Source organism: Dicentrarchus labrax, unplaced genomic scaffold (genome assembly GCF_905237075.1).
Source record: "Dicentrarchus labrax unplaced genomic scaffold, dlabrax2021, whole genome shotgun sequence".
NCBI classification, from domain to species: Eukaryota; Metazoa; Chordata; class Actinopteri; family Moronidae; genus Dicentrarchus; species Dicentrarchus labrax.
In genome coordinates, this window is record NW_026136709.1 from 16,200,466 (window position 1) to 16,214,050 (window position 13,585).

A 13,585-nucleotide genomic window follows, 5' to 3' on the forward strand; every position below is an offset into this window, starting at 1 on the left:
GTTGTATCTTCCCTCAGCAAGAAAGCAAAAAAGCATATTTAAATGTAATCTTAACTGCAGCATAAACACATTTCCAGACATTATGTTCTCACTTTTGAAGAACATGTTCCTTTCTTCCTTCTCAAAATGACATAGGTCCATGTCAAATACAGGAACACACGGGCCAGCAAAGTGACTTCATTGAGCAAGAGCCATAAAAGCCATTTATTACCCTTTACAACATGCTAACAGCATCGAGATACACGGTCAAGAAGATCTCTACCTCGACAGAAGTTCTTCCTAACAACAAAATGCTTTACTTGGTGGTGAAGAGAAGGCGATCAAGTTAAAGGACAAACAATAACCAGGCTGATGACGTTGCTGCTGGACTCGGTGTGGCTGCTGTTGGCCTTCTCTCTGGTGTTTCCCCCTGTGTCTGTCGGAGCCTGTTCAACTCAGGAGTTTAGCTGCTCTCAGGAGTTATGTGTGCCTAAGGACTGCGTGTGTGACTTCACCGACAACTGTGGAGATGGCAGCGACGAGGAAGACTGTGAGTAAAGCAGTATATTAATTTGAATTATATTAAGAGACTGTGAAACAGAGTAGGTTAGAGAAAGGTACAGATATCGCACAATGCTGCTCACTGTTTGTGTGAATAAGCAAGTGAAAGCAGCATTATCAGAGGCATGGAGAGTGAACTACTTCTTTATAGCAGAGGTATAGGAGGTGTGCAGGGTTTCTGTGTTATCTGTGATGTACTATTATGGCAGTTCACTGAAGACCATTGAGCCCATTCCCAGCTGAAATGAGACATTTTATTCTTCTTCTAATCAGTTTGTTATTAACAGCTTTTCTTCCTTGAGGTCATTTAGTTTTCATTTCCCTCTTACAATAGCAGGAGCACTGTTGAAATGGCCTAATTAATACAGTATTTTAAGTTCCTGTTTAGTCATTCAAAGTACATGATACATTATTTAAACACGGCTTGCTTTCATGAAAATAATCTAAATAAATTTGTTTTACACTTCAGATTCAGGTCACAGATTGATCAAATTATGTACTAAAAGTATCAAATACACAATAATACAGTTATAGTTATAGTTTATAGTTATAGTTACTAAAAGATGACCTTAAAGTTCTTAGGAACTTTTTCTTACCTTGGGAGGTAGCAGGTTTTACATTTCTTTACAGATAAAAACATGCCATATTGTGTACTTTAAACAAATGTCTCTCTAGTGAGCCCTACAGCAACACAAACCTTTTAAAACTGTGATTTTTTTTTCATACTGCTTTTGAAGTGTACAAATGCAATATGGGCAGACTATGTGTATTTGTACTTTGTTTGTTTCTGTTTTCTTTGTTTTTTGAGGCTATAATTAATAGTTTTGTAGTTCAAGGATTCAAGAAATCAAAGGTTTTATTGTCACATAAACAAACAGTTTATATATAGTGTAGCAAAATGCAGGGTTGCTACTCCTAAGGCTATAAATTATAAGTAAATAACTAAATACAGACAAACTGTACAATAAAATGTTGTACACACAGTGCAACTAAGCAGATATGGTTCAGAGAGGACAACGTGCTACACATGACAAAACATATACTTTTTTATTATCCAAAAAAGAAATTAAATAGAATCCATTATGAATCATGATAAACATATTTGTAATTGGCTGCATTATAACAAAAATGAATGGAAGTTAAACAGTGTTATTTATAATGGCAGCCAAAAAGGGCAAATAAATTAAAACACAAGAGGTTCCTGTGAAGATATTCAACTCTTCATCATTGTTGATCCTGTGTGGCATACCTAAATATCAGTTTTATCATTAATGCTTTATAGAGTCCCCTGTTGCACATTTGGTCCCAAAGCCAAATAAGAGTCCCTGCTTAAAATGAGAAACCACTCAGTTTCTGAGCTCTGCTGAGCTGATGAATCTTTATGATGTGTAGAACCCAAAGCTTAATCCCAATACACAGATTAGTGGTGAAATATATATTCAGGGTGAAACACAAAATAGCACATAAAAGTGTGTTTTTTTGTTGTTGTCATTGTTGTTGAAGGCTCCAGATATAAGAGGTGTGACTTTGAGGAGGGATTCTGTGACCTGATCCAGAGCTCAGAGTCGCTCTCTAATTGGACCAGAACGACTGAGATCCCAGGACTCAAACATGATCACGCCAACAACACATCAGGTCTGACATTTGCGACATAGTATAAATCCATTTGATCTTTATTCATAGTTTTCTGTGCATGAATCCCGACCCCTCTCTCTCTCCTTTAGCACATTTCCTGTCGCTTTTACCTGTCAGAGGAAAAAGAACCACAGCAGAACTGACCAGTCCCGTCTTCCTGCCCAGTCAGACGTGCCAGGTAACAAAATCCTCTGTTTGGCATGCAGAGAAAAACCATCTAACAACGACATAACAACAGATGGTGATATCTTTCTTGGATTTTCATCCAACAGATGAGCTTCTACCATTATGTCGGGGCAAAGCATGGAGGTCTTCAGGTCTGGGTTCAGTCTCATACTCGGACTACAGAGGTGTGGGAAAACTCCACACAACCACAGATGGAAATGTGGCTGCGGACGGTGATTAAGTTTTCCAGCAATGACAGTTTTCAGGTCTGTAACATAAACAATTTACTGTAAAGAGATTTTATTGCTGTTTAATATTGTAAAGTATATAATACATATATCATGGTGTATTATGGTTTAGTGTAATGTTGCATCTTATCTCAAGTCTGGTAAGCAAATTAATTACACTCTGAGGTCTGGTATCTGTTTCACATAACCCACCACTATGTCACATCGACTTTAGTCACTCCAGACTTTTCAGTCTGTCAGTCAGTTTTGTTGAAGGTCAAGTGTTACATTTATTTAACATTTAGAAGGATCTATTGGCAAAATTATAATATTCATATGTATTTTTTCATTGGCTGGATGCCACTAAATCCTACACACTGGACCTTTAATGGCCAATATACATTACCATAAACCCAAAGGACGCTTCATTTCTTTACACTCATATTTCTGATAGTCTACTCCAGAAGGATGATATTTTGTTTAGGAAGCTTTTGTGTTAGCTTGAAATAAGATGTTTTAAAATCAAAACCTAACTATATCAAGGATACACACCCTGAATAGTGCCCCCAAACACCTGTGACCTGGAAGAAAGTGCTGATAGTGTAATATACTGTATTACAGTACACTGATTTCTTTTATACTAATTATACAAGTAGTATAAAGAGTACATACTGTAACCAGCTAGTGTATATAGGCTTTTCTTCACTTGACACTATCATCACTATACTTTAATAAAATAGAAAATCTTAAAGCAGCTTATGGATCTTGTTAGCCATATCTTCAGCAATAGGCAGCGGTTTTGGTAAAAAAAAAAAAAAACCTCTATAAACCAAACTGCACATAGACAGTTAGCAGTCACCTATTGTAGACTAAAGCAGAGCTAAAAGGAAACACAAATCTACATGGATGAATTGTTGCTCCATATTTGCTGATAATGCCAAATAATAACCATATTTTTATCAAAATGTACACTTGATAAAATATATATATTTATACTATACCACTCTTAGACTATTGCCCCAAGCTTCACTTTATTAAATCATACTACATTAACATTTATTGATATTTATATTGCATGTTAAGATATATAATATAAGTTTCCTCGAAAATGATAAAGTCATCACAGCAGAAATGAGCTACACAACAGGAGCCGTTTATGTGCAGTGAGGGGGTACTGACCCAACTGGACCCTTCAGAGGCCATCTGGAGTCCGATGAAGCCTGCTGTTCGTGTCCTTCCTATATCCTCAGACAATGTCAGCGTGTCACCCTTTCCTCTTCTCTGCCATCACCATCTGTCGATGACTGCAGCCAGCTAGGTTTCATAACATGACTGAACCAGCGCCGGGGGTAAAGAGAGGTCAACTCTTTGCCAACAATCACTTTCCCCTCCATTTATCTACTTCCTGTTTTACGGCAGTTGAGTTAATTGGGTTTTTATTTACCACAGTGATTCCGGGTGATTTCAATTTAAATCTGTTTGCTTAATGATCTGCACTTTTTCACCTCTCTCCCTCCAGGTTTTTTACTAATTGTGTTGTAGAGAACTCTTTTCTTTGAACAGCTTTATCAAGATTTGGGCACATAAAATATAATATGCATATGCAAACATTTGACCTTAACTTTCAAACAAAACACAGAAAATCTTATCAATGAGATGACTAAGGAGTATTTTGTAGAGCTGGCTCTACTGAAAATAAGGGACTGTGTATACAAATACCCAGGATTTTCTGAGAGAGAGTCTACTTTTGTCTGGATCAGATAGACACTGTTTAGGCTTTGAAATCCTAAATAAACAGTTACATACACTCATCCCATAGATTGTATTACTTTTATGGCCTCAAAGTCCAGTTTTGGGGGTGAAAAGAAATACCAGCTGCCATGCGTGACCAGTGACAATCGTGTATTGAGTGCATTTTCCCATCACACATGATGACACAATCCAACATTTGTTTAAATCAGTCATAAATGATGGGCTATAAAACTCCACTGGAGTAGATAAAGCTGTTCTGTGGACTTTGATCAGTGCAGTTTTGATATTATTAGTGCTGTGACAATCAGAGGAAATGGGATGTTTTTAGCTAGGTGGCCTCATGGCTCTGGGGAATGCAATGTGTGTCTGTAACTGAACAAACTCAACAACTATGAGATGGATTGACACAACATGTTGCACTAGACATTGATGGTTCCCAGATGACAATGCCAACTGACTTTGGTACTCTGAGGGGGATTTGGTACAAACATTCACATCTTCTTCCGGGTGTATTGTAATAACTTTAGTGATCAGAATTTTATTTGGTACAATGACCAAATATCTGCAAAACTCTCTCTTTTAAATCACTTATTAAAAATCTTTTTCATACTGACGTACAGTTTGAAGGGCAGATCGCATAGACACAGTTTGAGACTGAGGGCTACCCCACTGTTCTGGTTGCAATGAAAAAGTATTTTTTTAACTCAAATTCTATGCAAATGATGGTGTGTTATTTTTGATTAATTTGAATTTGATTTTTTATATGATCAGTATATATTGAACGTAACCCCTGTACACTCTAAAATACACTTATTACATTTATAAAATTCATCTTATGAGACTTTTATAGTTAACTAGCCTAACTCAATTAGTTTAGTAACCAACATGATATGCTCTGTAGTCTTCAAGCTTAATTAAGCTGAACCAACTTAACTTTAAAAAGTTTTGCTGTTTTTAAGTGGTCAAATGATTTATTTTCAGTTATTCTAACCTTTTTTATTTTACTTCCATTCTACTCAAAAATGTCAATGTCAACTGTTAGCTGCATGTATTATTAATCTATTTCACTTGAGTCACAATAAATTACACATTTTTATTTTAACTTAATTGTAAAACCAGTGTATTGTGATCAGATTCTTGCCAATACAAAGATTTAGGGCTGACAGACTTTTGATCCAGTATATTTAAAACACTTGGTCAGACCCTATAACACAGTATGTCATTGCATTTACCCTTTTGGCCATTATAAGCATTTAAACATGCTGGTGTTTGTATTTAGCTCAAACACACACTGCAGTGAATGTGCACACAGGCCAAAATACACAAAAACAAACATATTGTGTCCAAATAAAAATAGGTTTTCTGTGTGTCTACCAGGTGCTGATTCAAGGGCAACTTTCAGCTGACAGCGAGGCCTCCGAGGTCCTGGCCATCGATGACCTATCCTTCAGCCCCGGCTGCGTGACTGTGCCTGGTACTGCTACCATTAATAACATCTCACTACACAGACGGGAATAAGTTCAGACCTTGACATTTTGAAATATCGCCACACATAAACAGACGGTGGCAAACTTGTTTTGAATACTGATAACTGGGGAAGACATTAAAGCACCCAGGATGGGTTTCATGACAGAATAACTGAATCATTAAAATTGTGCTTACGACACATTTCCCTGCAGTGAATATGGAGCACAGTCAGTGCCACAATCTATGGGTTTATTTATGTCTCCTACAGTGTGCTGCCTGCACCTTAGTGATGAATGTGATTCAGCTGAACATCTTGGCTGGGAGCGTCTGATAAAGCACCGTCCACTTGGCGTTTTAGACAGAATTTTTACACGTTGCCATGGTGATATACAGGTATTTCAGCTGCAAGCACAAACTACAGCATCTTTACAACTGCTATTATTCATCCAATATAGGATGATGTTCTGCTCTCTGCCTGTAAAACAAGAGTTGAACCTTCTTTATTGACTCTCTTGTTTGGGCTACAACCTGTGGCCTTCAGCTTTTTTTAGGTCTCTTTCTCCCAATGGAGCATCAAGGCCAGAGTGCAGACAGATCTGCTCTATAGACAGAATTCATGTCACAGGTTTGAGTTTATTGTCAGCGTTCTTTGCCTTAGCACTGAAGTTTTTTAATGATGTGTGGACCTAAATGTTTTAGCCAGTCAGAAACAATTCCTCGTTACACGTTCATTCATTAATGAGCGTGGAAGGTCTGCAAGCAAGTTGTCTTACCTAGATCATTTATTTAGTTTTCTCCTTTGACTCCTGTTGGTTCATGCTAGATATCTTGTCTGTCAATCAGTCTGACTGTACTTGTGGAAAACCAGTGTTTCTTTACCCCCTGAGGTTTCATTGAACCATATAGATTATTTCTTTTTGTAGAATGACCAGATGTATTTCTGTAACTAAAGCGACTTTAATCAATATTTCTATATTAACAATGGATCAAATTACTCTTTCAGGGCAACCATGTGGCTTTTTAGCCCCTCTCGAGTGGCTCCCTATGGCTTTGACAAACAATTATATTAAATTGTCACTTATCATTGCTGTAGGCTTAGAGTGATTATTACATTATTAAATGTCTAGCCATTACACACCTAATCAAAAAGATGTTTTAACATTACAACAACTGAAACATATGTCACATGTTATGTCCTGGCCTGGTGCCTTTCCTCTTTGTTTTGTTGACCCTCAATAGCGGTGGCTATTAGTCTTGAGTCTCCCTAGTTAGGCTAGGTATGGATTCCAAATTCTCAAAAAAGAAAGGTCTCAGAGGGAAATAGAGAATTAAGTAAGTGGACAAATTTATAGACTTTCACCAACAACGATCTGCAGCGCAAAATTATTATTAAAATATGTTTTGTGTGTTCAGAAAGAGTATTTTTGTTGTTTTGGGCCAAAAATGTCTCCTTTGATAGTAAAGGTTGATCAACCCTGGACTATTTGTACATGGTGTCATTCTTAGTGACAAACCTACAGAAAAACTTTGCAGTTCCCTTCAGTCTTTAAGCTCACTGGTTGAGCAAATTTAGTGTTTTGGTTTATTATCGCTGCTCTGATCATCTTCATCATCATAAACATGATAAACTCCATATACACCATCTGCCCAGAACTAAAAGGCAAGACAAAGCTAGCTAGCTGGTGAACATAGCGGAGCATACAGTAGCTAAGGAGCCATATGTTTTCTTCAGGAGATGGTGGAGACCAAAACAGAGCTCAAAGGAGAGTAAATATTGGACTTATATTCATAAAGTAGCCAGAAATATAACTCTAGTAAATACATTTTGTAAATGTTTTGTTCACAGCTTGTTGAGCTGCCCCTAAATTAGCTGAAGAAAATCAAAAATTAATGGAGGTTTAATTTGAGTAAACTGTGTTAAATAACAGCAAAAGAGTCTATTGGACCTTCACCAGACCTAGTTTAGCATGTCTAAGTGCATGAGACAGGTCAGTATCACCTTAGCACCTTGGTCCCCTAGCTTCCATCTGTCTTCTGCTCCCAACAGTGGCTTTATGAAATTTCCCACACCTCAAAGAACAAGGTGGACATTATCATATAAAACACATTAATCCTGACTCAGAGCAATAATGCACAAGGCATAGAGCTACAATCTAACCTCAAGCCAACCTGATCTCCAGCCACTGGAGAAATAACCACTGGGTGTCACATTAAATTACCAATAACACTTTACTACACCAGCAAAGGGTTATTGTGCATGACTCATCTGTATAGCCTGACATCCACATGCGAGGGAAGATAAGGATATTGTTTTGATATGTGGCTCACATCTAATATCGCTATAACTACCTGCCATTACAGTCAGTTACAGAGGATTCTTTATGTGCCATGTTATTCATCCTAATTTGTTGCACTGATTATGGGTTCACAACAGCAATGAATTCAGATTAAGTGCGCTGTCACAAATAATTGAATTATAATAATTAAATACCGGCTTATGATTAAATGCACGTGGGGGGAAAACAAGACAGAAACATGTTATTGTGAATTTCAGCCGAAGTTTAACGCCTCTTTTACACCCTTTTATCATAAATCACACCCGTTGCATATGTGAGTGCCTCCAAGGGTGTTTTGTATCTGTACATGTTTTGGGAATGAGTTGGCCATCATATCATTTATTATCCTTTTATATACCTAGCTGATAGCCCCAGTCATTTTGCCGGGTCAGGTTCTCTCTGGCCTATACTCTTAAGAATCTGATGCCTACTATTATAATTTTAGCAGATATTTAATCTTTCTGATGTCTAATCAGATGGATTCATGTCTGTTTATCTCTTTCAAACTCTTTCAAAGTTTGCTACTACAACCATTTAAAGACTTATTTTCAATAGCCAGCCAAAACCCATTTAATATTTGGACATTTTTTCACTTTTCCAGGACTCCTCCCTCATAAGCAGCCCGAAGTGGAGTTCATTTAAGAGATGGTGTATTGGATGTACTATTGATCAAAATATCTGAACTTCATTCATTACTACACATTTGAATCTAATCTTCTACAACACAGCTAATGTACTTCACTGTCCTTGAATGCAGCTGAGCTCATCTATATTAATCTGCTATGATCTCCTATGACTGTTCTTAAATGATAAAATCAAATGATACGAGTCAGTGATAACGACTGTAACTTTTTGTATTTGGTGCATCTAAAATCTGATTTGAGGCCTCTCTCAGCTGAACACTGTAACTGCATCAAAATGTCGATTATACTAATCTTTATTTTTTTTATTTCTGTGCCAGTGAGCAGTGTGCCCCCTCCTCCTGTTTGCCCTCCCTTGAGGTTTGCCTGCGACACTGGGGAGTGTATCGAGGAGAGCAAAGTGTGTGACTTCACCCCACATTGTCCCCATGGGGAGGACGAAGCCAACTGCCGTAAGAACCTTGTTGCCAAGTAACACTTTCAAATGATCCCCATCCTATTCGTATCGTTGACTGAGAGCAGTTTAGTGATTTATATTTATCTGCCAGTGTGACGACAATGGTTGACAAAGCATTCAAAGACTTCCCCAGTAGTTATTGTCCAGTCTCATTTTATTTGTTATTTTAAAACTTGTTTTGTCAGTGTACACTGATAAATAGATCCCAGCAAGTGAGTTTTTTCAGAATTTGAAAACTTTATTTAAATTTACACATTTTCTTTAAGTGATATCCTCATTACCTTACATACTTTCATTGTTATATATATTTGTCTCAGAATACTACAATACCCATGAGCCTTGGCTTATTGTTGCTGTGGAGAAGAAGCCAGTCAGAGAGCCGCAGTGAATTCAAAATGCTTTGTCATTGAATTTGTGAACAAAACCTAGTGCCATAGTTGCAGAATTAATGCAAAACAGACCCAGAATCCAAAGTGAATCAATTTAAACTGTTATTTCAATAGTGTAATCCACTATTAGCAATGCATGTAACAAGCTCTGTGATTAGATGTTTCTTGCCAAAATTAAACTCATCCTGCAGAAGTCTTAGTGCACAAAGGTAAAAAAAAAAAAAGAAAAAAAAAGTATATTAGATTTTTTTTTAAATTGAGGAACCAAATATTTATCTCTTGTACTGAGGATTTAAACTGGGAGAGTTTACAGCCTTCACACAATCTTCCTCAGCAGATGGAGTTTACCCAGTTGTCATAAAACTGCAGATGTTCAAATTTCCATTATTCTGAGCAGGGACTCTTCATCCATGTTGGTTTAAAAGTTGAGATAAAAATTTATTCCTCAATTTAGACCAGTTGACACAACAATCTCACCACAGGGTCCATATGTAGCTGTTCAGTCGGTGTACCCTAAAGAATTTACTTTGTGCTCAGAAAAAGGGAAATTCAACGGGGAAAACTCCATCTACTGAAGATCTTATAATGTGATCTAAAGCTTCAGCGCAGCTACTAATGGGCCTTGAGGTGAGACTGTTGGAAGTGCTGTTTTTAAGGTCAAGAATGGATTTCCACTCTCAGCTTTGTTAAGAAAATGTCCTATCTCTCTACTCATTCAGCCTCTGAGTGCAACTTTGAGGGCGGTTCTTGTGGCTGGTACGAGCTCACCCTTGGCGATGGCTTCGACTGGGTCAGGGGCTCTTCTGTGGAGGTACCTCCACACTATTATGGCCACCCACCACCTCTGGATCATTCCACAAACAGCACCGAGGGTAAAAAAAAAAAAAACAACACACCACATATTTCAGTAGCTTCCATCCGCAATAATGCAGTTACCTTCGTCGATCAATAGGGTAAGAATAGAAATATGATGATGATTTCACTGCGTACAGGGTGTTTGGTCAGAAATAACTAGAAAAAGATAGTATTATGTACAGATCAAATCAAGGTTTCACAGTTGGAAAGAAAATCTATTCACTGGGTGATTTTGAGAGATAAGCACTTCATGGAGAAATGCCTTCTCAGCCATCTGAATAATAGAAAAGAAATCGACATACGCTGTACCCATTCTGCATATTAACACCACATCATTCACTGAAATACACAATATGCTCACACTGAAACCCCATTAGCCTCTCCTAGGTTTATGCACCATGACATTTTGCTGTACATTACGCCTCATTACATCTTTATTTTCTCCACATCTACCCTCTAGAAAAGATTTACCTCTTATGTATTTATGTATTTAACCAGGAATCTTGTTGTAGATTTACTTAATAACGTCATGCAGTGTTTTTCAGCGAGACCATCTGTTGTTTTGTTATGTACATTGTTTGAACATGCTGTGAAAAGATGCTCAGTTAGGTTTCAGATTGGGAGACTGTGCAGGCAGCGAACTGCAGTCTCTGTCATGTGCAGTTTCTTCATATTGTGGCACATATCCTGGTGGGAGCATCTGTTTGAAGATTGTACAAAAGTGATTGTGACCACTCAAAGATCTTGTCTGAAACAGTGTGTAGGCATGTGGCGGTGTTCAAACAGTGCTTGTTTGGCCAAATTGGAACCAAGAAACCACTCCTGCTCCGTCACACCACCACCTCATACTGCAAAGCATCAGGCAGAATTAATCCATGGCTGCACTGTTCATACCCTGCCTGCCAAACATTAAACCCTTTGTTTATAAGGAGGTTGCATCTTGCTGGCAGGAGCTGAACCCAGCATGGTTTGATGAGTTGCATGCACATCGCTGCTCCACCGAGCAGCTGTTTGCAGCAAATCAACCTTTGCCACTGTCCTCTGACCTGTCTCATCAGCAAGAAACTGTTGGCACGGCAACGGCAGCTGACAGGATATGTTTTGTTTACCTCACGATTCTTAATATACTCTCTAGGCATTGTCATACACAAAATCCCAGAGGGCGAGGTATTGAAATTGACCCATCTGGCACCAACAACAACACGCGAAGGCGTTTAGTCGAATAGTAAATGAACCTCTCGACTGTCTGCATCCGTAACAGCTTTATCTCTTTTAAATGTGATTCACTGTTTGGCGGAACAAGTTGTTTGCACCAATGTGGGTGTGTTTAATAAAGTAGGCGCTGAATATGTTTTGAATAGTAATTGTTATCTCATTCACTGCAGGCCACTTCATGTTTATACTGAAGAACAGTAGCAGTCTTTATCCAAGGGCTGTTCTCAGAGGACCCTGGTTCAGACAATCGGCCTCCGGGTGCACGATGACCTTTTGGTGAGAGTCACACTGTTGCTTACTTTTCTACCCTCTATAAAGTTTTTCAACATGACTCGTTATCATCGCCCGCGCCTATAGATGCACCTACAATTTCAGACTCTTTCCATTTCCTGTCTCTTCCTCTGTGTTTTTCTTGATCTTTCTCCCTTTCCTCCAACCATCATTTCACTTGTCTCAGCTCTGCTGTCTTAGCATCTCTCATATTTCCCAGTCAAACACAGAGAGAACATACGCATCTGAATCTGTCATGTTTTGAGTGTCTTACAGCCCCCAAAAATTCACATCAAATGATATGACTTTGATGTGATTGTAGGTGTACTCCTGGCAGAGTAACAGCCCTCATGTAATATGTCTAGTAAGCTATGCTAACTGTGATTTCTAGTATCTGTTGTGAAGAAATAATTAAGTATGAAAAAAAAATGCACACATTAGACACGTTAGACTCTCTCCCTCCTTTCCTTCAGGCATTATAACTCAGGCATATCTGTGGGAGCTGCAGACATGTACCTTCGAATCAAAGGAGTCCAAAACAACACTGTCATATGGAGGACATTGTACGACCAGGGCACCCGCTGGAACCAGGTCACCGTACAGCTGGGACGCATCACCCAGCCCTTCCAGATCGCTTTGGCTAAGATCAGCCTCGGTGTGTTTGATGGTGTCTCTGCCTTGGATGATGTCACCTTCAAGAACTGCTCGATGCCCCCGGCGGTGGCAGAGTGTCCCGCGCTCACACATTTCCAATGTGCGAGTACCAAAGCATGTGTGGAACACCTGCAGCTCTGTGACCTTGTGGATGACTGTGGGGATGGATCCGACGAGAAGGGATGTTGTAAGTGTCTCTTTTGGTTGTAAATATTTGCTGGTGGAAGAAATACTCTTTTACTTAAAAAGGAGCTCTGACAGGTTTACAGGTTTTGGACTGCATTTTGAAAAAAACTGTTATATAAAGCATTTTGTGGCTCCAGAAATTTGATTAAATTACCTCAAGTGATGTCACTTGAGTCAGTGTCAGTTTGGGCTGAAGACTACAAGTTGAAAATAAATCATAAATCTTGGGGTGTGGATTTAGAAAGTGAGCTTGCCAAACCTTTGTAGCCTGCTTCTCTGCTTGAGGGTAGCAACCCAAGGCGACATTAGTTCAGCACACCAAAATCTTAGATCAAACTTTTGGTGACCAAGGTGAATTATGGGTAGTGTGCACAATTGTCCATCGTGAGTCTGACAATTTTAAATCAGCACAGTGCTATTTTTAGCAGAAGTAGCTATACTGCAATATAGAAAAGTGAAAGTTCTCATAATGCAGAAAAAAATCCCCTGTGATTGATTATTATATATGCATTATTATAACTGATTAATTCATGTGTAAGTATCATTTTACGGTTTTAAGTGGTGTCAGTAGAGCTATTTTTGAAGTAGTTAACGCAAAAGTGCATCATATTTTTTTTTATCTCATATGCTTCGTGTGTAAAACTACTGCAGTGGAAGTAAAAGTACAATATTTCTATAGCAGAGTAGAAATGTTTCTATTCCTGCTTGTGAAGCTTATGTTGCTGCAGTCAAGTGCAGCTGTCTGTGAGGCTTTATATTGTTTTCTGGCTCCATTGAAATCCATTTCCTGTCACGG

General features: G+C 38.4%; 1 protein-coding gene across 2 annotated transcripts in view; it reads left to right on the forward strand.

Annotated features, from left to right (window-relative positions):
- Nucleotides 1–231: 231 nt before the first annotated feature.
- The window catches only part of malrd1 (MAM and LDL receptor class A domain containing 1), a 57,779-nt gene continuing 44,425 nt past the window's right edge, over nt 232–13,585 (forward strand). For both annotated transcript variants that reach the window (XM_051411215.1, XM_051411216.1), the window contains exons 1-9: nt 232–529; nt 2,044–2,175; nt 2,265–2,353; nt 2,448–2,606; nt 5,697–5,793; nt 9,084–9,215; nt 10,329–10,481; nt 11,850–11,955; nt 12,423–12,790. In XM_051411215.1, the coding sequence (XP_051267175.1) occupies nt 352–529; nt 2,044–2,175; nt 2,265–2,353; nt 2,448–2,606; nt 5,697–5,793; nt 9,084–9,215; nt 10,329–10,481; nt 11,850–11,955; nt 12,423–12,790 (1,414 nt within the window). In that variant the 5' untranslated portion in view covers nt 232–351. The remainder of the gene's footprint in view (nt 530–2,043; nt 2,176–2,264; nt 2,354–2,447; nt 2,607–5,696; nt 5,794–9,083; nt 9,216–10,328; nt 10,482–11,849; nt 11,956–12,422; nt 12,791–13,585) is intronic.